General features: G+C 41.9%; 1 protein-coding gene across 2 annotated transcripts in view; it reads left to right on the top strand.

Annotated features, from left to right (window-relative positions):
• kdm1a (lysine (K)-specific demethylase 1a) overlaps nt 1-21,026 on the top strand; it is a 69,640-nt gene that overhangs the window by 15,812 nt on the left and 32,802 nt on the right. For both annotated transcript variants that reach the window (XM_041212716.1, XM_041212715.1), the window contains exons 3-10: nt 184-222; nt 671-804; nt 7,772-7,850; nt 8,268-8,360; nt 9,057-9,163; nt 10,909-10,990; nt 11,985-12,079; nt 17,395-17,412. In XM_041212716.1, coding sequence (XP_041068650.1) covers nt 184-222; nt 671-804; nt 7,772-7,850; nt 8,268-8,360; nt 9,057-9,163; nt 10,909-10,990; nt 11,985-12,079; nt 17,395-17,412 — 647 coding nt within the window. The remainder of the gene's footprint in view (nt 1-183; nt 223-670; nt 805-7,771; nt 7,851-8,267; nt 8,361-9,056; nt 9,164-10,908; nt 10,991-11,984; nt 12,080-17,394; nt 17,413-21,026) is intronic.

The following is a 21,026-nucleotide window of genomic DNA, read 5'->3' on the forward strand; positions in this document are numbered from 1 at the left end:
AGGTAACTGCCCTGGCAACCCTTTCAACGCTTTTAATGTTGTATTTATCTACCAGACGTTAAATATCTATAAGAAAATATATTAATGTTAAATTTAAGATATTGTTTTAATACAAGACCGCGGAAATTAGGGAAATTAGTAGTGTGCGCATGCGTGTGAATGTTTTTACGTTCGTTCCCGCAGTGCATTGGAGCAACATCAATCTGGCAGGGTCGATCGCAGGTATGTATTTTTTTTTAATTACTTTTTTTTTATTTTTTATTCTGTGCGCTGGTTTAGTTTTAATTTTATGTTTAATTTTTTTTGTGTTGCAGGTAGTATTTGTGAGGAAGGAAGGTGGTGAATGACTTTTGGGTTGTGGGATCTGAAGTATCTCTAGCTAAAGTTTGATCCATGGGTGGGACCTGGTGATCAGGGTTCAATCTTTGGCGGTTATTTAGGACAGTTTCCAGGGGCAGAGGTGGGGAACAGCGCATGGAGGGGCTCTTGGACGAGTTTTGTTAGGGTCAGCAGTCACATTCACGGGAGGAGTTATGGACCCTGACGTGGTGTCACCTGGCAGATGACATTTTGTTTTTTAATTGGAGGCTATCGAGGTTTATCTCGTGTTTCTTCACGGCCCTAGGTTAAAAGTTTTATTGCACTAATTTTGTGAGTTCATTCTTATCAGGTGTTGAGGGTGCTGCTTTCCAGAGTCGTCTACCTCACGATCGCATGACCTCACAGGAAGCAGCCTGTTTCCCAGACATTATCAGTGGTCCTGCGCAGACCCAGAAGGTGTTTCTATACATCAGAAATCGCACAGTAAGTTTATATACCAGAAATATAATTTCTTAAATCATGTAAGATGAGCATAATAGTTTTTTTTTGCTGAAGGGAATGAGAATCCTCTGGATTTTTTTTTTCAAACTACAATATTGTATCTTGAGTATTAAAAGTCTAACAACTAGCAGTGGGATCCTTTTGACAGTTTGGCTAGTTTAATTTTCAGAACTCCCACCTGTGGTTGTGACACTTTTAAGGTCCTGGGTTACTGTACAGAAATTTACAAACACACTCACTGGATAACCAAAAGTGTTTGCTATAAACTTGAAGATATCAGTTTACTAACTGTTTAAATGAAAAATGCAGCATGGGAGGCTGAATGTCATGCCATTGTAACATACTTGTTCTTCTATGTTTTCCACGTATTTCACACACATCATTGCAGGGTTCCTTTATTAACTCCAGCAAGTATACTTTTCATCCACCTAAAAATGAGCAGAGTGTACTCTGCTGATATTGAGTAGGTCAACTCCATTAGCTGCTACTAATTGCCAAGTAGTCAGTTGTGATAAAGGACATTTCTGTCTGTCGTTGACTTTTCTAATAAGTTTTGCTAACAGTACCTCAAAACAGTTAGCACTTCCCGATAATGTGATCAAGGTTGCCACCGAGTGATCAGTAATGGGTGACTCTTTGGCGGTAACCTCTTTGGGAAAGTATTTCCATTAGTGAATACATTTCACACAAATTGATGTATTTGATCAGGGGATGTCCTTTGAAGAAGCTGATGATCTCAGAGTAAGTATGGGGCATATCTTAGCAGCATATCTGGTATATTCAATTTACTCAAGTTAATACTGGTATTTCTTGTGCAGCGAGATGGAATTTTGTTGATGAGAAGTGTTCCACATATAAGTCTTCAAAACATTTGCTAAAAAGACTTAAGAATTTAGGCAGTTGTTATTTCGATGTGGGAAGGGTTTGAAGTATTGCATGTAAATCTAACTTCTAGTTTTAGCCTTGTGTGTGTAGCATAGTCTCGCAGCATATTGTTGTACTGCCTATCAAAGAGGTCAGGAAAATATGGTGGGCATCCTGTAGCACTTCTATTGTGGTTGGAATATGTAACCTGTGCTTAAAAAATGTAGTTGTTAATCTGGTGGCACATTAACCTATTCACTCCACTCAAGGTTACAAATTTAGGTTTACTGAAAGTGCAGTTATAGCTATGGCCACTGAGTTGATGCTGTGGGCACTGATTGATAGGTTGTTAGAAGAAAAGCTGAATTATGATCTATTATGAGGCATTGATGGTCAGTCAGTCTGTTGACGTATTTTTCTTCAGTTATATTTAGTAGCGCAGCAAATAAATCCTAATACTGGTCGGATTCTTAAGCTTTTTTACCAATCACTTACAGCACAGAAACAGACCAATCAGCTCAAACACCGGAGCTGGCTAGAGGGGTCATTTGGTCCACTGCTCCTATTTCTTAATGTTCTCAAATAAATAGGTTGGTTGAGTTAATTTGTTTGTCACCTTCAAGAGAAGGTAGCATCTAAAGGGATTGAGGTCTGAATCAAATACTGCAAGACTTGTTTGAAAAACTGAAAGCAGGTTTGGAGTTTAATGTGACTATTTTAGTGAGGGTGGATGACTGCACCCACATTCTGCTATAGCAAGTATCTTCTGTGACAAACCAACTTTCTCAGCTTGTTGCTGCTCTGGTGAAGTTTAACCATTCCACCTGTTTCTAGTGAATTGTTCTGCAACAAATGGCAACCACTTAGATTGACTTTTGCCACAACTAATTTCCTCTCAACTCAGGTGTACCCATTGTCCATCATAACTTGGATGTGTCTGTATGAGTAACTGTATTGAATGACATGTCAGTAAACTACCCCAGGCCCCCACCTGAATTCACAATTATTTCTTGTGCAGTCTGTACAGTCCAGAAACTGTACTCTGCCTACATGGTAAGTAGGAGTCATAATATTTGTCATTATTGTGCCTTTTAAATAATTTATAGTACTGTTGTCATCTCAGCACATGGCTTGCAACAATGCCAAATCCCCAAACTTGAATATGAGAACAACATAATGTGGCAGACCAGTCAAATAGCTAATTTAGATTTGTAGGCTTCACAGTGGGTCATTCACCATTTACCCTTAAGAAAAATCTTTTGAGGCATGGTATACACTGCAGTACATATGTTGCTGTTGGAATAACCTGCCCTTATTAGAAGATGATGATTGATAAATGGAGATAACAAAGGGGTGCTGCAGGTGATAGCTAACTATTCAAAATATATCTACACAGACTTTCTTTCTACAAAAGCAAGGATGAACTTTGTGTTGCCTTTGCCTTTATCTCCCCCTCCCCACCCTCCCTTTTATTAGTGTCATGACCCACTGAGGATAGTGCGCTGCAATATTAAGCCCCATTGCTCTCCGAGCTGGGACAAATGTGCAAAAGTTTGATCAACCTACCTAATTGTGTAAGTTAGGTTAACAAAATACGAGCAGCAGGTTTGTAAACTTAATAAGTAAATAACTGTTTATTGAACAAACTGTCATGAACCAGTGGCAAAAGAAATAAATATGAACTGGTAATTTCTAACCCTATAACCTAAACTCTACCCTTTCTTAAATCCCTGAAAATACACATACAAGACACATAAGGCACACAAATGTGGATTTTAAGGGTAAGATAAAATAGCTCAGTAGCACCTATTCGGAGCACAAGATTCGATGGGTTGATTTTGATCGATGTCTCCCAAATTTCTTTCAGTTCTTTGTTGATGACACAAGGTGGTCTTCCCAGCATTTTCAGTCTTTAGTTCACTGGTTGAGCACTTGTCTTTCAATGTCCCTAATGGTGATTTTCTCCATTTCCCTTGACAGGGGTTTTCAGAGAAAGAGCAGGTTATAGAGATATGAGGCAAAAAAGCCAGCTAGGTATTATTGTAGGATTACTGGAATCTTACACACATTGGAGAGAGAGGTTTTAGGTCTTTTTCCTTTCGGGCTAGGAGCTATTCTGTTGAACTGCTCTCACACAAAACCTGATCACGTGGTCAGCCAGTTGCCCATTAGACCAGACGACTCCTCGGCACTATCCTGTCTTTTCATGGCGCACTCTGTTCCAGGACAGCAACATTGTATATATATATATATATATATATATATATATCTCACACTGTTCCAGTGGACATGTCTTTCAAACTGCAGCCATTGTAATTTTAATCCACAGTCCAACAGAAATAAAAAAATATGTTTTTTACATTAGATAATTCTCTGCCTTGGCGGGGTGGAGAAGGAAGGAGGGAAGGCAGTTAAGCTGCAGTGTACTCTTGGGTATCTTGTAAGCCGTGGCGTAACTGGCCACAAAGAAATGTTGTGTATCCTGGACTGAATTGCCATTTTATTGTCTAATTATCACTACACTAGTAATCCAGGGGCCCAGGCTAATGCTCTGGGGATACGAGTTCAAATCCCACCATGGCAGCTGGTGGAATTTAAATTCAGAGAGTAAATCTGGAACATAAAGCTGGTTTCAGTGATGGTGACCTTAATGACTATCATCGATCGTTGTAAAAACCCATCTAATGTCCTTTAGGAGAGGAAATCTGCCATCCTTACCTGATCTGGCCTACATGTGACTCCAGACCCACAACAATTTGGTTGAATCTTAACTGACCTCAGTTCAAGAGCAATCAGGGATGGTGGGCAAAAAATGTTGGCCTTGCTAGCAATGCCCACAACTCATGAAAGAATAAAGAAAAATAAATTACTTAGAACCATAGAAAAGTCACAGCACAGAAGAAGGCCATTCGGCCCATCTTGTCCATGCCAGCCCGAGGACACCCAGGTGCCCTTTCTAGTCCCACCTTCCTGCACCCGGCCCATAGCCCTGCAGCTTACAGCACTTTAGGTGCAGATCCAGGTACTTTTTAAAAGAGTTTAGAGTTTCTGCCTCTACCACCAACTTGGGCAGCGAATTCCAGGCACCCACTACCCTCTGCGTAAAAAAAGTTCTTCCTCATGTCCCCCCTACACCTTCTGCCATTTATCTTGAATCTATGTCCCCTGGTTCTAGAATTCTCCACCAAGGGAAATAATTTTATCCTGTCCACTCTATCTATTCCCCTCATAATTTTGTACACCTCAATCAAGCCACCTCTCAGCCTTCTTTGTTCTAAGGAAAATAACCCCAAACTATCCAATCTCTCACTTACTGTGGATATCCTGACCTCTACTAAAGACTGTGATTTGACCTCTGTCTACAGAGGTCAAACAATGGAACTGTTTTCAGAAAATATGGCCTGTAAATTCCACGCTCCCCAGTGTCGGATTTGGGGGATACCCCAAAGGTGCGCTGGGGAATCCCTCTGGCAACTTCCCAGGCAAGGGTTTGCATGGCAATTGCACAGAAGCGCTAACTTCCTCTGATCAATTACACTGTTCTGGGGACCATCTGAAAATGTGATTTAAATTGCAAACTTTGGATGGTTCAGCCTGGGTTACACCGATATTTACTCAGAAAAAGTTAGAAGAATTAAAGCCTCTTCTAATTTCTGGGTAACTATTGTAAAGGCCCCGGCTGACCTCACAGGAATCCCCCAAACTCCCCCCCCCACCGCGACCTTGAAATTCTGACCACAGTCCCCTGACCTTGAAATCCTGACCACGCACCCCCACCCCCAGACCTCTGGAGCCACCCCCATTGTACCCTGCTGACCCACTCCCCCAACCTCGGGGGACCCCCCCCCCCCCCCCAAAACATTGGAGCAACCCACTCCTGACCTTGGACCCTCCTGACCTACACCCCCAACCTCGGATCCTTCCCTCGACCTCCCCATGACCTCTGACCCCGACCCTGGAGCCATCCCCTGACCTTGGACCCTCCAGTCCGCACTCCCCCAACCTCGGGACCCCTCCCCCTGTGACCACACCCCCCTCAAATCCCCTGACCCCAGACCCCCCCAATCCCCCCCACCCCCCATACACCCCCCAGCCTACAAATCCTATCCACTTACCTTCTGCCTGGCCTGTCAATTTCCCTGGCCCTTTAAACTTGCCTCCGTACCGACAGCTGGTGTTTTAAAAAAAGGGGCATGGCCTCCTTGAATTGGCTGGAGCTACACTTCACTGGGCCTGCGAGGAGCCTTTCGCTGCAGGCCCCAAGCAGCTCCGGCGAATGGAAGCGGCCATGCAATTTTCAAGACCATGTAAGTACATATTTATTTCTTCTAATTTCTGCGTGCCAGCACTTTCCAATGATAGTCGGAGGTTACGGCCCGTAGGAATTGCTATTTGCATAAAGACCTGGATCTATGTCGTTTGCCTTCTACTATTCTGGTAGTTGCATGATATAACGCTAATGGTGTTCACTAATCAGAGCAATCAATCTCTACCAATTAATCTGCCACAGACCAAAAATGATATGTTGAAAAACTTCGAGTGGACAAGAGCTTTGGGAACCATTGGTCCAAAATTACCTTTTTTTTTCTGCTAAAACAGATTGAACAAAATATTTAAAAGCTCTAGGAACAATTCACTCCCTGCTGGAATGCAACTCCACATCTTCATTGTTCCATTTCTGGGCCTCTGAGGCTGAGTGTCATGTTTGGACGATAAATCAGGTCATTAATAGGGTCTTTACAACATGAATTACCAGTCCTAAATTAATTTGCATTAATGTAGTAAATTCAGCAATTTCTTGACTTTTGGTTCAATTGGGAGACTCATGGAAGGGTTGCATTTTTTTTGGTTTTGTTGATGGTAATGGTAGAATAGTGCAAATTGACCAGCAGTCTTTGGAGAATTGAATGTTGTGGTGTCTTCTCATCACAAATTGCTGAATTTTGTATGAACCAGTAATAGCTGTGTTGTTAATTCTCTATTTTTGTATTATTTCTGGCCGTTGATTCCTACTTATTGCAGTCATCTCCATGTATCATAAATGTGTTAATTTATTTCCTCCCTCAACCTGGAAAACACAAAGTCCTTTGCTTGAAGGATTTGAATTCCAGTGAATGCAGACTTGTTAACAGTACATTATGGAATGGGTAACTCTTATTGACACTCTACTTTTGTGCAAAATCTTAACATACTATTGAACTTTAAAAGATTATTTTCATTTCCCATTAATCCAATTCTGGAATACTGCTAATCAACCCTTGTTTTCAGAAATCTGATTGCTATTGAAATCTGTCACTATTAATGCAATTTATGGTAGGAAAATGGATAATATGGTTGAGTATATTAATGGCTCAGTTTTTGTATTGAGAATGATGGTGAGGCTAATAATGCTTACCATTATTATGGAGTACATTGGACAGCAATTTCTGGAGTACGGTTAAATGCGGAAATCTGGACTTTGTGTTCAGAGTTACCCTGTTCCTCCACAGGCTATGCTGTAATAGTACATTGCTGATAGACTCAACATTGAAATCAAGGTGACTTTGTGGTACTTACCCACTACTTAAGTGCAGCAGGAAAAGTTAGGGCTGGTCCATTCAAATGTAAGTGAATTTTTAACCGCATGTTATTACTGCCAAACAACCCCTCTGCCCCTGAAAATATAATTTTACAAGCATGGAGTCTCATTCCTTTAAAATTTAATAACTGGAAATTTTTTTTGATTTTCTTTGTCCCTTTTATTTCTCTCAATCCCATTTTTTGTTTCCTCTCTTTTATTTCACTTTCAGTACATGATTTAAATCTAATTTATACTTTCTAGTTTAGACTCTGTGTGTCTGCAAGGATCCCTCAGTCTGACTGGTTGAAGAACCTCCTTATTGCTTGCCCTGCTTGCAGACACAACAAATACAGCACAATGCCCTCCACAGAGTATCAGAAGCCCAGTGGCAGCAGGTCTGGACAAAAGTCTATGAAAACTCTGTGGGCAGCTATTGGCATTGTCCTCTTGACAACCTAGAATACATTTCCATAAGTTAATTTGAAGTGCAATTATTCATCACTTTTTTTTCCCCTATTTAAACAGCTGCAGCTCTGGCTGGACAACCCTAAAGTGCAGTTGACCTTTGAGGTAACTCATCAGCAACTGGAATCTCCATATAACAGTAAGTGGGGTTACTATAAGTGAGCTTGCAAGAGGTTACATACAAAGCTTTTTCTGAATTTGGGGTGATGTTCAAATGGGTATCAATCTGTGACTAAATTACAATATAAAATGGTTTGAAAATACTTATTGCAAAATTTAAATATGGACGAAAAGTGCTCATTTACTTGTCAGATTATTTTCAATTGCGTGTTAGATTGTCTAGGCCGCAATTGGAGCCAGTAATTTCCAGAACAATAATAAACTCATGTGAAACTGATATACAGTGCTCTCCTGGATCAATATTAAGCATGTGTGTAGTTTTCTATATGGAAAAATCTGTTTTGTGTGTGTGTGTGTGTGTGTGTGTGTGTGTGAGACATCTATTTCAGTAATCCAGTTTGTCCAGCCACACATTGTTAATTCCTCTTTGTCTTAGGCGATGCTGTACTAGTTCACAGGATACACAGCTATTTGGAGCGCCATGGGTTAATTAACTTTGGCATCTACAAGCGGGTGAAACCACTTCCAAGTAAGTAATTGCCTAATACCTTAACAGTTTTTTTTATGATGTTCATTCTAAAAAGAACGCTAATTATATTGCCCAGTATTGCTTGATTTTTCGTAGTAGAGCTGGCAGAGATTATAGGAATGGGCGCAAGGCTGTGGAGAGATTTGAACACAATAATTTTAACCACTGGGAGCCAACTTAGATCAATGAACAGAAGGGTGATTGGGAAATGGGATCTGGTGTGAGTTGAGATATAGGCAGGAGAATTTGGGGTGAGCTCAAGTTTATGGAGTTGGCGAGGATAGGCAAAAAAAACAATGGAATAGTAGAGTCTGGAAATAACAAATAAGGGGGTTTCAGCAATTGATGGATTGAGGCAGGGTCTGGGACGGGTGATGGTATGGAGGTGGAAGTAGGTAATCTTGGTGATGGGGGTGGGGGTTGGGTATGGAGTCAGAAACACAGCTCAGGATCAGATAGAATGTCAAGATTGTCTCAGACTGAACCAGACTGCAATGACAAGGGAGGGGGGATGGAACTGGTAACCAAGGAAAAGAGTTCACTGTGGTGAAAAATAGCACCAAAAGATGCTCCAAATTAATTAGAATATCTAAATAAAGTTAGGGCGCTCTGGTAGTTTGGATGATCTTGGGCTGGCTATGCTGTTTGATCTATGTTTCTTTTGTTCAGTAACTGGAAAAAAATTATGATTCACAGCAAAGAAGACAGGGAAGGTGATAATCATTGGTGCAGGGGTGTCGGGTCTGGCTGCCGCTCGACAATTGCAGAGCTTCGGAATGGATGTCACAGTCCTGGAGGCAAGAGTAAGTCCAGTTTTTTTTTGTTCACTAATGCAGAAAACCTAGCAAGAGAAGTTTGTGAAATCTAAACATCTATAGCATAAGAGATGGATGAAATAACGTCGACAAATTTATTTAACAAAACGAATTTCACAATTGACCTACTGTTTTTTTTTCAAAGTCAAAGTTAAGTACACAGATATGGTTTAAAAATATTGTTTGCTCATACTTTTAGCAAGAACAAAATGATCCTGGTGCCATTGAGCCTATAGCATTCTTTGAAGTAGCTATTTTTGAGATGACAAGTGGACAATTATTTAATGATTCAGCTTTTCCCATTTCTTGACAATGAAATGGAAGAAAAAATTTACTCCAGTAGATAACTTCACTGATGGAGGTGTGCTGCAGGTGCGACTTCTGTCCTTTGGAGGACAGAGCGTTCTTTTTTGGCCTGCAGACTTGTATATAAAACAAGTGATAAATGTATACTTAACTGGCCTCTGGAATTAATCTGCCTGAGATATTTAAGATCTAAGACCCATGTTCACTAGAAGTTTACTCAATGTTTAATATAATAAGGCAAAAGCAAAATACTGTGGTTGCTGGAAATCTGAAATACAAACAGTAAATACTGGAAATATTCAGGCCAGGTAGCATCTGTGGAGAAAGAAACAGAATTAATGGGCGGAATTGAATGTCTCTACCCCCTGAGGTGAGTTTGGAGATTGGGGGTGGGGTGGGGGGAGGGGGGTGCAGTGTGAGGACCCCTGTTGCTTTCCTGCCTTCACCTGATTAAGTCTAGGGCGGGAAGGCTTATGGGGACAGCCTTTAATGCTCACCTAAGGGCCTCATCCTGACATTGCTGGTATTCAACCAGTGACAGCAGGGAAGTCACCTCATGGTGAATCGGAAAAGCAAACCCTGTTTGCAGGCTCTTGGGGCAGTCCCTCATTCAAAGGCACTCAAATGCCTGATTGAGGGACCCGCCATTGGGAAGGGAGGATCCTGCTGAAAGCCATCCCCCTCCCCTTCCACAGCCCCCATCCAGCTCTCTCTCACAAGTGGCCTGTGGTCCTTTGTTGATCCTGGGCTTTTGGTGGGTGCGTTGCTGGCAGCTGCCACTACTCATAATGGCAGTGACGACAGTAGAGAGCTGCCGACCTCTAACTGGCAGCTCTCAGGGGCAGGATGTCCGCCACTTAAATGCCTGGGCACTTAATACCATCAGGCCTTCTCCAATGGAGGTGACGTGAGGCTCCTGCCAGCAAGACGGAATTTTAAATTCCACCCAATGTTTCCATATACAAGGACCTTCCTGTGCTTTTGGCCATGGAAATCTGGACCAAGCCAACTCCCCTGTGTGTATTAGTAATGCTGCAGGCATGGTTATAGGGAATGGGGCAGAGCTTATGGATCTCTCTCCAGTGGTGATAATGTGCAGATGTGACGCATAGGGACATGGAAGCAGGAGTAGGCCATTCAGCCCCTCGAGCCTGCACTCCCATTCAACTAGATCATGGTTGATCACCTACATCAATAGCCACTTTCCCGCACTATCCCCATATCTTTTGATGTCATTGGTATTTAGAAATCTTAACGATCTCTGATTTGATGACTGAGCTTCCACAGCTCTCTCTGGTACAGAATTCCAAAGATTTCAAAAAAAGCTCACAATGATGAATCCAAATCAGGAGTGTGAATTCTCATCAGTTTTATTATGCTGTATACATATAAACATGCTTATTGCTTCATAATCACTTCAATTGCAGGATCGTGTTGGAGGGCGAGTAGCCACATTTAGAAAAGGAAACTACGTTGCTGACTTGGGGGCCATGGTTGTGACAGGACTTGGTAAGCTTTGCATGACTTCAAAATGATTTTTTTTCATTTTTGGGAGGAGACTAAACATGGGAGAAGAAATGGGAACGAAGTAGGTCTGTCAGATCCTTGATCGAACCTGTATCATCTCTTGAGATCACGACTGATCTGTGTCTTTCTCATTTTCCTTGTCTTTGTTCCATATCCCTATATCAGTCTTAAAATTTTCAATTGACCCAGCATTCATAGCCTTTTGGGGAGAGAATTCTAGATTCACATGATGTTTTCCGTGGGGTAGGAAATGCCCCTTGATCTCACTTCGAAATGGCCTAGCTGCAATTTTGAGATTGCTTTTGCTGATTTTCTCCATCACAGGAAATAGTTTCTCTGTATTGAATTATCTTCAACATTTTAAATATTTCAATTAGATCTCCCTTCAACATTCTAAATTTGAGGGGATAACAACCAAATTTATGCAATCTGTCCTCCAAATTTAACTCTTTCAGTTTTGGTGTTTTCTGGTGAATCTGTACTGTGCCCCTTCCATGACTGATATGTCCTTCTTGAGAAGTAGTGGCCGAAACTAGACGCAGTACTCCAAATGGGATCTAACCAAAGAAAATCTCTCACAGTTTTGTTCTCCTCTACTTTGCTGTTCTCTTATTCTCTCTTCCCCTTCCCTATGAAAATAGTTAATAAAAAATTTGTTGTCTTGTTGCTGTCCCACGGATATTTCCGGTACCTCTTCCGAGTGACCATTCTTCATGTTTGAATGTTATTAGCTTATTTGGTCATGGAGGGCAGAGGTATCCTTTCGAGCAGAGGTGACTGGATCATAATCAGGAGTGAGAACCTAGACTGCATTGGTAATATGAGAAGGGAGATTTTTGGACACTTAGCCACATAATTTGTGTAAGTTTATATTGAACATGTTGGGTATTTTTATTTTTCAGTCTATTTTTCTCCATGTTCACTGTGGTGGTGTTAAATTCTAATAAATATAACTATTCATCCCTTTATTCTGCAGGTGGAAACCCAATGGCAGTGGTCAGCAAGCAAGTGAACATGGAGCTGGCCAAAATAAAACAAAAGTGTCCCCTATATGAGGCAAATGGGCAGGCTGTAAGTCTTAAAATAATGGGTTACGATTATAAGTACTACACAGATTGTTTAATAGACTTGCTTTACTCCATGTAGCTACAGTGAATTTATCATTGATTAAAGATCTTGTGTATACTGCACCATGGAGCGATAGGATGTTTGTTTATGCAAGGGGTTCCCAATCCCAGCCATTCTACTATGGAAGAATTTGAATGAATGACAGTGCTTCCCTAGTGGGAATTGGGGAAATTGGCAGCTGGTTACTTCAAACCACAATCTTACATTTCCTAGTGATTAGGTAAAGAGTCAAGTTGATAGACTAGAAGATATGGGCCCTAACCTGTCATCCTAATGAAAATGAAGGTGTTGTGGGGGAAAGAATGGAGAGGGATGATCCTATGTAAACCTGGCTGAAAATAACTCCAAACTTAAAGTCTTGTACTGTAAAGAGCATTCAAGCTTTAACACTTGCCTGAACCCAGAGTCCTTTCTTTCTGTAAATGTTGACACTCTTTTTATATTGATATAATGAGTGTACAGTCTCCATCGCTTACAGCAGGCATATTGATGTTCTTGTGGTTTGCCTGCTATATGAGGCAGGCAATGATATGGGTCATGCTCCTCAAACATCAGCCAAACATCAAAATGTCCCAAATTACTACTTCTAAAAGTAAAGCAGTGAGTTTGAAGCTTCTTGAACTTTATTTAAGCCTCACTTAAGTGTTTGAGTGTTCTATTTCTTTTTGGATATTTGTGTTTTGAAGCTATAAAGTAAACATACTATTTCCTGTATGAAGTCTTGTAATTTCTTTCATCTTTCCTTTAGCAAGGTGCAAGTGGCTTACTCATCTATGCATGAGCAGGCTTTAAATTTATAAATTATTTTATTTGCCTTTGGCAGACCTTTTTTAAATTGTTTTATCATGAGGTTGACCTGACTGTGTTTGTGAATGCCAATTTTTACCTTTTGACTAGTTGATAAACCATTTTGTTACCAAAAACCAATTGTAAATAACACCACAATGGGAGGTGGGAGCCTTTTAAAAACTTTTTAATAGTTTACAGGATGTGGGCATTGCTGGCTAGGCCAGCATTTATTGCCCACCCCTTATTGTCCTTGAGAAGAAGCTGGTGAGCCGCTGTCTTGAACCGCTGCAGTCCATGAGGTGCAGGTACTCCCACAGTGCTGTGAGGAAGGGAGTTCTGGCATTTTGATCCAGCAACAGTGAAGGAACGGTGATATAGTTCCAAGTCAGGATGGTGTGTGGCTTGGAAGGGAACTTTCAGGTGGTGGTGTTCCCATGCATCTGCTGCCTTTGTCCTTCTATGTGAAAGGGTTTGGAATGTGCTGTCAAAGGAGCCTTTTTGAGTTGCTGCGGTGCTGCCACTGTGTCTGGGTGGTGGAGGGGGTGCCAGTCAGGTGAGCTACTTTGTCTTAGAGGGTGGCAGAAGCTGACTGGTAAGTGAAGTGTTTTAATTTTTGTGTAGGAAAAGATTTGGGTAGGCCTACAACAGAAAACAGTTTCAAATAAATTTAAGTTTACCATTACTCTCTTAGCCTTCCCTTCGCCATTCTATTTGTTTTAATTTTACCTTTAGGAAGTAAAGCGAGTAAGATCAAAGCTTAAATTTACTTAAAGTTGTGTTTGCTGTTGTAGGTCAGGTTAATAGTATTGTGGTGAAACTGCTCTGGAAAGTTGGCTAGTTCTATTTAATACTGTTGTTTCAATGTTGTACTGTTTGTTAACCTAAAATTTGGGGGTGTATCTCTTTTTATTCGTTCATGGGATGTGGGCTTCGCTAACTGGGCCAGCACTCATTGCCCATCCCTAATTGCTCTTGTTCAGAAGGCATTTAAGAGTCCACCACATTGCTGTGGGTCTGGATTATTTGTAGGCTAGACCAGGTAAGGACAGCAGATTTCCTTCTCTGAAGGACACCCTGGGAGAATGTATTTGCCTAGACTTAACAGAATCTAAGGAGTAAGATTCCACGTAGTTCGGAAACATTGCACTGTTTTGTATATTCCCCATGGAGTGTTTTCTGGTTAGCTGATGTGATAAGTAAGGTTGTTAGGATAGAAAACCTGACATCAAGTGCATCATTAAACATTGAAAGCTTTGGACTTTCTGATATTCAGTTTTAGAAAATATTGTACAATTGCTTGTTAGTTGTCATTAGGGCTTTGATAAACTACTTCAGGAATTCCTACACTCAGTTTTTTTTTAATTTTGGGGCGGGATCTAGGGCCCTGAGGCAGTTAACAAAGTTATCCAGGACAGTGAGATGACCAAAGATGATAACAACTGAAATTTCAGTAGTATTGACTGGCCTGTTTAGTATACAATACTACTAATTGATAAGAGCCTAGGAGATTGAGATTTCTGGTGAATGAGGATGTCCTGTTCTTGCTATAACTCATGCTCTGTTGATGGTACAGTTGATATTGACATTGGAAGGTTCTGGATTTCTTCAGAGTTATTGTAATGTCTGACTTGGGAAACTTTAATATTACGGGATGCAAAATAAAAAATGTTAATCTGGTGCTGAACTTTTTCTCCTGGCATGCAGTGCATTGTGGCATTACCACAATGCTAAATGGATGCCACGATGCTAAATGGGATAGATTTCGAACAGATCTTGCAACTCAAGGCTGGGCAATCGTGAGGTGCTGTGGGCCATCAGCAGCAATAGAATTGTACTCGAGCATAATCTGTAACCTCATGGCCTGGCATATCTCCCACTCTACCATTACCACCAAGTCAGGGGATCAACTCTGGTTCAATGAACAGTTCAGGAGGGCATGCCAGGAGCAGCACCAGGCATACCTAAAAATGAGGTGTCAACCTGGTGAAGCTATAACACAGGACTACTTGCACGCCAAACAGCATAAGCTGCAAGTGATAGACAGAGCTAAGCGATTCCACAACCAAGGGATCAGATCTAAGCTCTGCAGTCCTGCCACATTCGGTCATGAATGGTGGTAGATAATTAAACAACTCACTGGAGGAGCAGGCTCCACAAATATCCCCATCCTCAATGAGGGGGAAGCCCAGCACATCAGTGTAAAAGATAAGGCTGATGCACTTACAACAATCTTCAGCCAGAAGTGCCGAGTGGATGATCCATCTCGACCTCCTCCGGAAATCCCCAGCATCACAGATGCTGGTCTTCAGCCAATTCGATTCACCATGTGATATCAAGAAATGCCTGGAGGCACAGGATAATGCAAAGGCTATGGCCCCTGACAAAATTCCAGCAATAGTACTGAAGACTTGTGCTCCAGAGCTCGCCATGCCCATAACCAATTTGTTCCAGTACAGCTACAAAACTGGCATCTACCTGGCAATGTGGAATATTGCCCACGTATGTTCTGTACACACGAAGCAGGACGCTCCAACATAGTCAATTTATGCCCCATCAGCCTACCTTTGATCATCAGTAAATTGATAGAGGGTTCTCCAACAGTGCTACTAAGTGGCACTTGCTTAGCAATAACCTGCTCATTGATGCTCAGTTTGGGTTCTGCTAGGGCCACTCAACTCCTGATCTCATTACAGCCTTGGTTCACAGATGGATAAAACTGTCAAGGTGAGGTGAGAGTGACTGCCCTTGACATCAAGGCTGCATTTGACCCAGTATGGCATCAAAGAGCCCTAGCAAAACTGGAGTTAATGGGAATTAGCGGGGGAGACTCTCCGCTGGTTGGAGTCATATCTAGCACAAAGGAAGACGGTTGTGGTTTTGGAGGTCAGTCATCTGAGCTCCAGGACATCACTGCAGGAGTTCCTTAGGGTAGTGCCCTGGGCCCTACCATCCTCAGCTGCTTCATCAATGACCTTCCTTCCTTCACAAGGTCAGAAGTGGGAATGTTCGCTGATGATTGCAGAATGTTCAGCACCATTCACAACTCCTGAATTACTGAAGTGGACCACGTCTAAATGCAGCAAGACCTGGACAATGACGAGGCTTAAGCTGACAAGTGGCAAGTAACATTTGTACCACACAAGTGCCAGGCACTGACCATCTCCAACAAGAAAGAACCTAAGCATCGCCCCTTGACATTCAGTAGCATTACTATCGCTGAATTCCCCACTGTCAACATCCTGGGGCTTACCATTGACCAGAAACTGAACTGGGCTAGCCATATAAATACTGTGGCTAGAAGAGCAGGTCAGAGACTAGGAATCCTGCAGTGAGTAACTGGCCTCCTGACTCCCCAAAGCCTGTCCACCATCTACAAGGCACAAGTCAGGAGTGTGATGTAATACTCCCCACTTGCTTGGATGAGTGCAGCTCCAACAATACTCGAAGCTTGACACCATCCAGGACAAAGCAGCCTGATGTGGTGTTTAGCACCTCATCCACAAACATTCACTCCCTCCACCACTGACGCACAGTAGCAGCAGCGTTTACCATCTACAAGATGCACTGCAGGAACTCACCAAGATTCCTGAGACAGCACCTCCCAAACCCATGACCGCTACCGTCTAGAAGGACAAGGACAGCAGACACAGGGAACACCAACACCTGGAAGTTTCCGTGCAAACCCCACACTATCCTGACTTGGAAATATATCACCATTCCTTCACTATGGCTGGGTCAAAATCCTGGAACCCCCCTCCCCAACAGCACTGTGGGTGTACCTACACCACAGCGGTTCAAGAAGGCAGCTCACCCCACCATCTTGAGGCAGTTAAGGATGCTATAAATGCTGACCCAGCCAACGACACCTACATCACACAAATGAATAAAAAAAGTTTTGTATACTTATTGAAAGAATGAGAACTCTTTGCATTATAAATGGACTCTGAGCTTGCCTCTGAATTAAAACGTTATGGATTTAAGCCGGGTTCAGAATCCAAGAAACTATTGTAGTTTGATATTTCAGTGCAGTACTGTGGGACTGTTACTTTGGTGGAGATGTCATCTTTCAGAGTTCATGTTGGCATTAATAACCCATTAGCGTGATTCGAGAGAGAGCAACGAGTTCTTCCAGTATGCTACTGAACATTCTTCTCTCAATGAAGGTTACCAAAAAGACGTTAACTGCTCATTCATTTTCATTACTATTTTGTAAGCACAATGGCTACTGTATTTACTGACATAACGGCAATGGTCGCACTTCTGAGTAATTCATTATAGGTGAAGTATTTGGAGCCATCCTGAGATCCACAATAAGGCATTGTGGGACTAATTAGAGATTAAATGCAAGTTTGTTTCTTTAAAGGTTGAACACTTCAAAATTGTGGCCACTGGGTCAAGGCACTAATGACCTTTCTCCACTTTTTTTTTCTATGTCATTTCCCGATGTTTGGAATCTGATCCTAATCCAGGGAGAAAGATGCACCAATGTACGTATTTCTACTTCTATTAATGGGCATATGTTATGAAATCTCACAGCAAGCAAGAAATAATTATGGGAAAAAAGAAAAATCAGTTCAATTGTTTGAAAAATGTTAGCATATTGGATAATTGAAAATAAATGTAGATATGATTTGCAATATAACAATCCTCAGATTGCAGAAACCTCATCTGACTGAACAACTATGAACGATATGGTTATAGCTGTCTCCCATGGCATGACAAATGAAGTGTGAAAGCCAGTTGTAGACTTGAGATGAAGCAAGTTATAATGTGATTAGGGCTATGGATATAGGAACATAGAAAATGGGAGCAGGAGTAGGTCATTCAGTCCTTCGAGCCTGCTCCGCCATTCAACATGATCACAGCTGATCCTTCATCTCAATGCTGTACTCCTGCGCCCTCCCCATACCATTTGACGCCTTTAAAGTCTAGAAATCTATCTATTTACTACTGCAATATATTCAGTGACTTGGACTCCACAGCCTTCTGTGATAGAGAATTCCATAGGTTCACCACCTTCTGAGTGAAGAGATTTCTCCTCATCTCAATCCTAGATAGTCTAACCCATATCCTGAGACTGAGACCCCCTTGTTTTGGACTCCCCCCCCGCCAACAGCCAGAGGAAATGTCACCCCTACATCCAGCCTGTCCATCCTTGTCAGAATTTTATATGATTCAATGAGATCTCCTCTCCTTCTAAACTCCAGTGAATACAGACCTAGTTGGTCCAATCTCTCCTCCTACGACAACCCTGCCATCCCAGGAATCAGTCTGGTGAACCATTGTTGCACTCCCTCTATGGCAAATATATCCTTTCTTAGGTAAGGAGACCAAAACTGCACACAACACTCCAGGTGTGGTCTCACCAAGGCCCTGTACAGCTGCAGTAAGACATCTTTGCTCCTGTACTCAAGTCCTCTCGCAATGAAGGCCAACATACCATTTGCCTTCTGAACTGCTTGCTGCACCTGCATGTTTGCTTTCAGTTGTCGGTGCACAAGGACACCCAGGTCCCTTTGTACATCAACATTTCCCAATCTATCATAATACCTTGCCATCCTGTTTTTCTTACCGAAGTGGATAACTTCACACTTATCCACATTATAGAAACATAGAAAATAAGAGCAGGATTAGGCCATTTGGCCCTTCGAGCCTGTTCTGCCATTCATTATGATCATGGCTGATCATCCAACTCAATAGCCTGCCCCCGCTTTCTCCCCATATCCTTTGATCCCTTTTGCCCCAAGAGCTATATCTAACTCCTTGAAAACATACAATGTTTTGGCCTCAACAACTTTCGGTGATAGTGAATTCCACAGGCTCACCACTATCTGGGTGAAGAACTTTCTCTTCATCTCAGTCCTAAATGATTTACCCCATCACAAAGATGAGGAGAAACTTCTTTAGCCAGAGAGTGGTGAATCTATGGAATTCATTGCCACAGAAGGCTGTGGAGGCCAGGTCATTGAGTGTATTTAAGACCGAGATAGATAGGTTCTTGATTGGTATGGGAATCAAAGGTTACGGGGAGAAGGCGGGAGAATGGGGTTGAGAAACTTATCAGCCATGATTGAATGGCGGAGCAGACTTGATGGGCCGAATGGCCCAATTTCTGCTCCTATGTCTTATGGTCTACCCCGTATCCTCAGACTGTGACCCCTGACCCCTGGTTGTGGACTCCCCCACCATTGGGAACATCCTTCCTGCATCAACCCTGTCTAGTCCTGTTAGAATTTTATAGGTTTCTATGAGATCCCCCCTCATTCTTCTGAACTCCAGCGAATATAATCCTAACTGACTCAATCTCTCCTCATATGTCAGTCCCGCCATCCCAGGAATCAGTCAGGTAAACCTTCGCTGCACTCCCTCTATAGCAAGAACGCCTTCCTCAGATAAGGAGACCAAAACTGCACACAGTATTCCAGGTGTGGCCTCACCAAGGCCCTGTATAATTGCAGCAAGACATCCCTGCTCCTGTACTCGAATCCTCTCGCCATGTATTTGTCCACTCTCTCAACCTGTCTAAATCGCCTTGAAGCCTCTTAACACCCTCCTTATCGCTCACATTCCCACCAGGTTTCGTGTCATCAGCCCTTGTTTGCAACTCATACATTCTGTCCTTATTTTTATTTACTTTGCTTTTATATTTAGTTAAATAGCAAAACTCATGACAGCTTGAGAATCATAAATAGTATTGATTGGAATGTAGATGTTTCTGAACAGTTCTACTAAGAAACTAGGGAAGACACGGCTGAGGAGCTATGTTGCCACAACGGTGGGAGAATGTAATTGGAGCCTGGCAAATTTATAAAGGCAGATGCTATGTGAACATAAGAATTTATAATCGAATCATACAGTATGAAAGGAGGCAATTCAGCCTAGTGTTCCTGTTAAAGGATTATCTACTTAGCCCCACTTGCCCGCTCCTTGCCCATAGCACTGCAAATCTTTCCTTTTGATGTATTTATCAGGTTTCCTATTGCATCTGCTTCCACCATCCTTTTAAAGCAGTATATTCCAGATCTCACAACTCACTGTGTAAAGAAAAACAAGTCTCCTCATCTGCCATCATTGGTCCTTATGCCAACGATCTTAAATCTGCATCCTTTGGTTTCTGAACCTCCTGTCAGTGAAAACAATTTCTCCGCATCTACTCTGTCAAAACCCTTTATAATTTTGAATTTAATTTAATAGTTTACAATGCTTTCATTGTACTTCAAACTTTTAGCATGGTGTACATTAACCGCTAGTAAATCAGGTTCAACAAACTAACATGGAACGCATCAAGCATTTGAGATATTTTTAGATGAGTGCAACCATAAGATAGGAGGGAGCGTTTATTACACAAAGCGATTCACTGGTCTGAATGCACTTCATTGGGACGTAACAACTGCACTAAGTTGGTGAATATTAATATTCTTTCTGTCTTCATTGTCTTTTTTTACCCCAAATAGAATTCTAGTTTTTACTTAAGAAGATACATTGGATAAATTATGCAGATTAATAATTAGTGCTAACATTCTTAAACTGCTAATCTGAATGCTTAAAAGAACGTAAACCTCAGTGAGGCCACTTGATTTGTCATAGTTTATGATGACCAGTGTTGTCCTTTTTCCAGGGCGAATTGATTTTGCTTTTTTAAGGGTTTAATGTCCAATGTGCACCTTAGGACAAGCTGATGAGCATGTATGTCTAGGTTAGGATTGTGGAGGCAAAAGCCTTCCATGCTTTGTGGGCTAGGACTTATGCTAATCATTTGCTGTTGACGTCAACCCCGAAGTAAAACCTAAATAACAGCTGAAGATTCACTTGGCAAAAATAGAATGACAACAAGTTTAACACATTCCTGGATATTTCCTTCCAACAAAATGTTCGCACTGGCTTGTGGACCCCGCTTTGACATTCTCGCAGGGTTAACAGTTCAGTTTCCATGTGTGGCAAATTCACAATGGAACTCACTCCTCCCATGGATTTGATGGAAATATCACATGATGTGTATTGGGGAAAAATCGTGTTGATACCAGTGCGTCCAGTATAAGTGGTGAGGACTAACATTCCCTCCAGCTGCGTGGTTATGCAGCAACACGACTGTCCCGGTACA

Source organism: Carcharodon carcharias, chromosome 19 (assembly GCF_017639515.1).
Source record: "Carcharodon carcharias isolate sCarCar2 chromosome 19, sCarCar2.pri, whole genome shotgun sequence".
In the NCBI taxonomy this organism is placed as follows: domain Eukaryota; kingdom Metazoa; phylum Chordata; class Chondrichthyes; order Lamniformes; family Lamnidae; genus Carcharodon; species Carcharodon carcharias.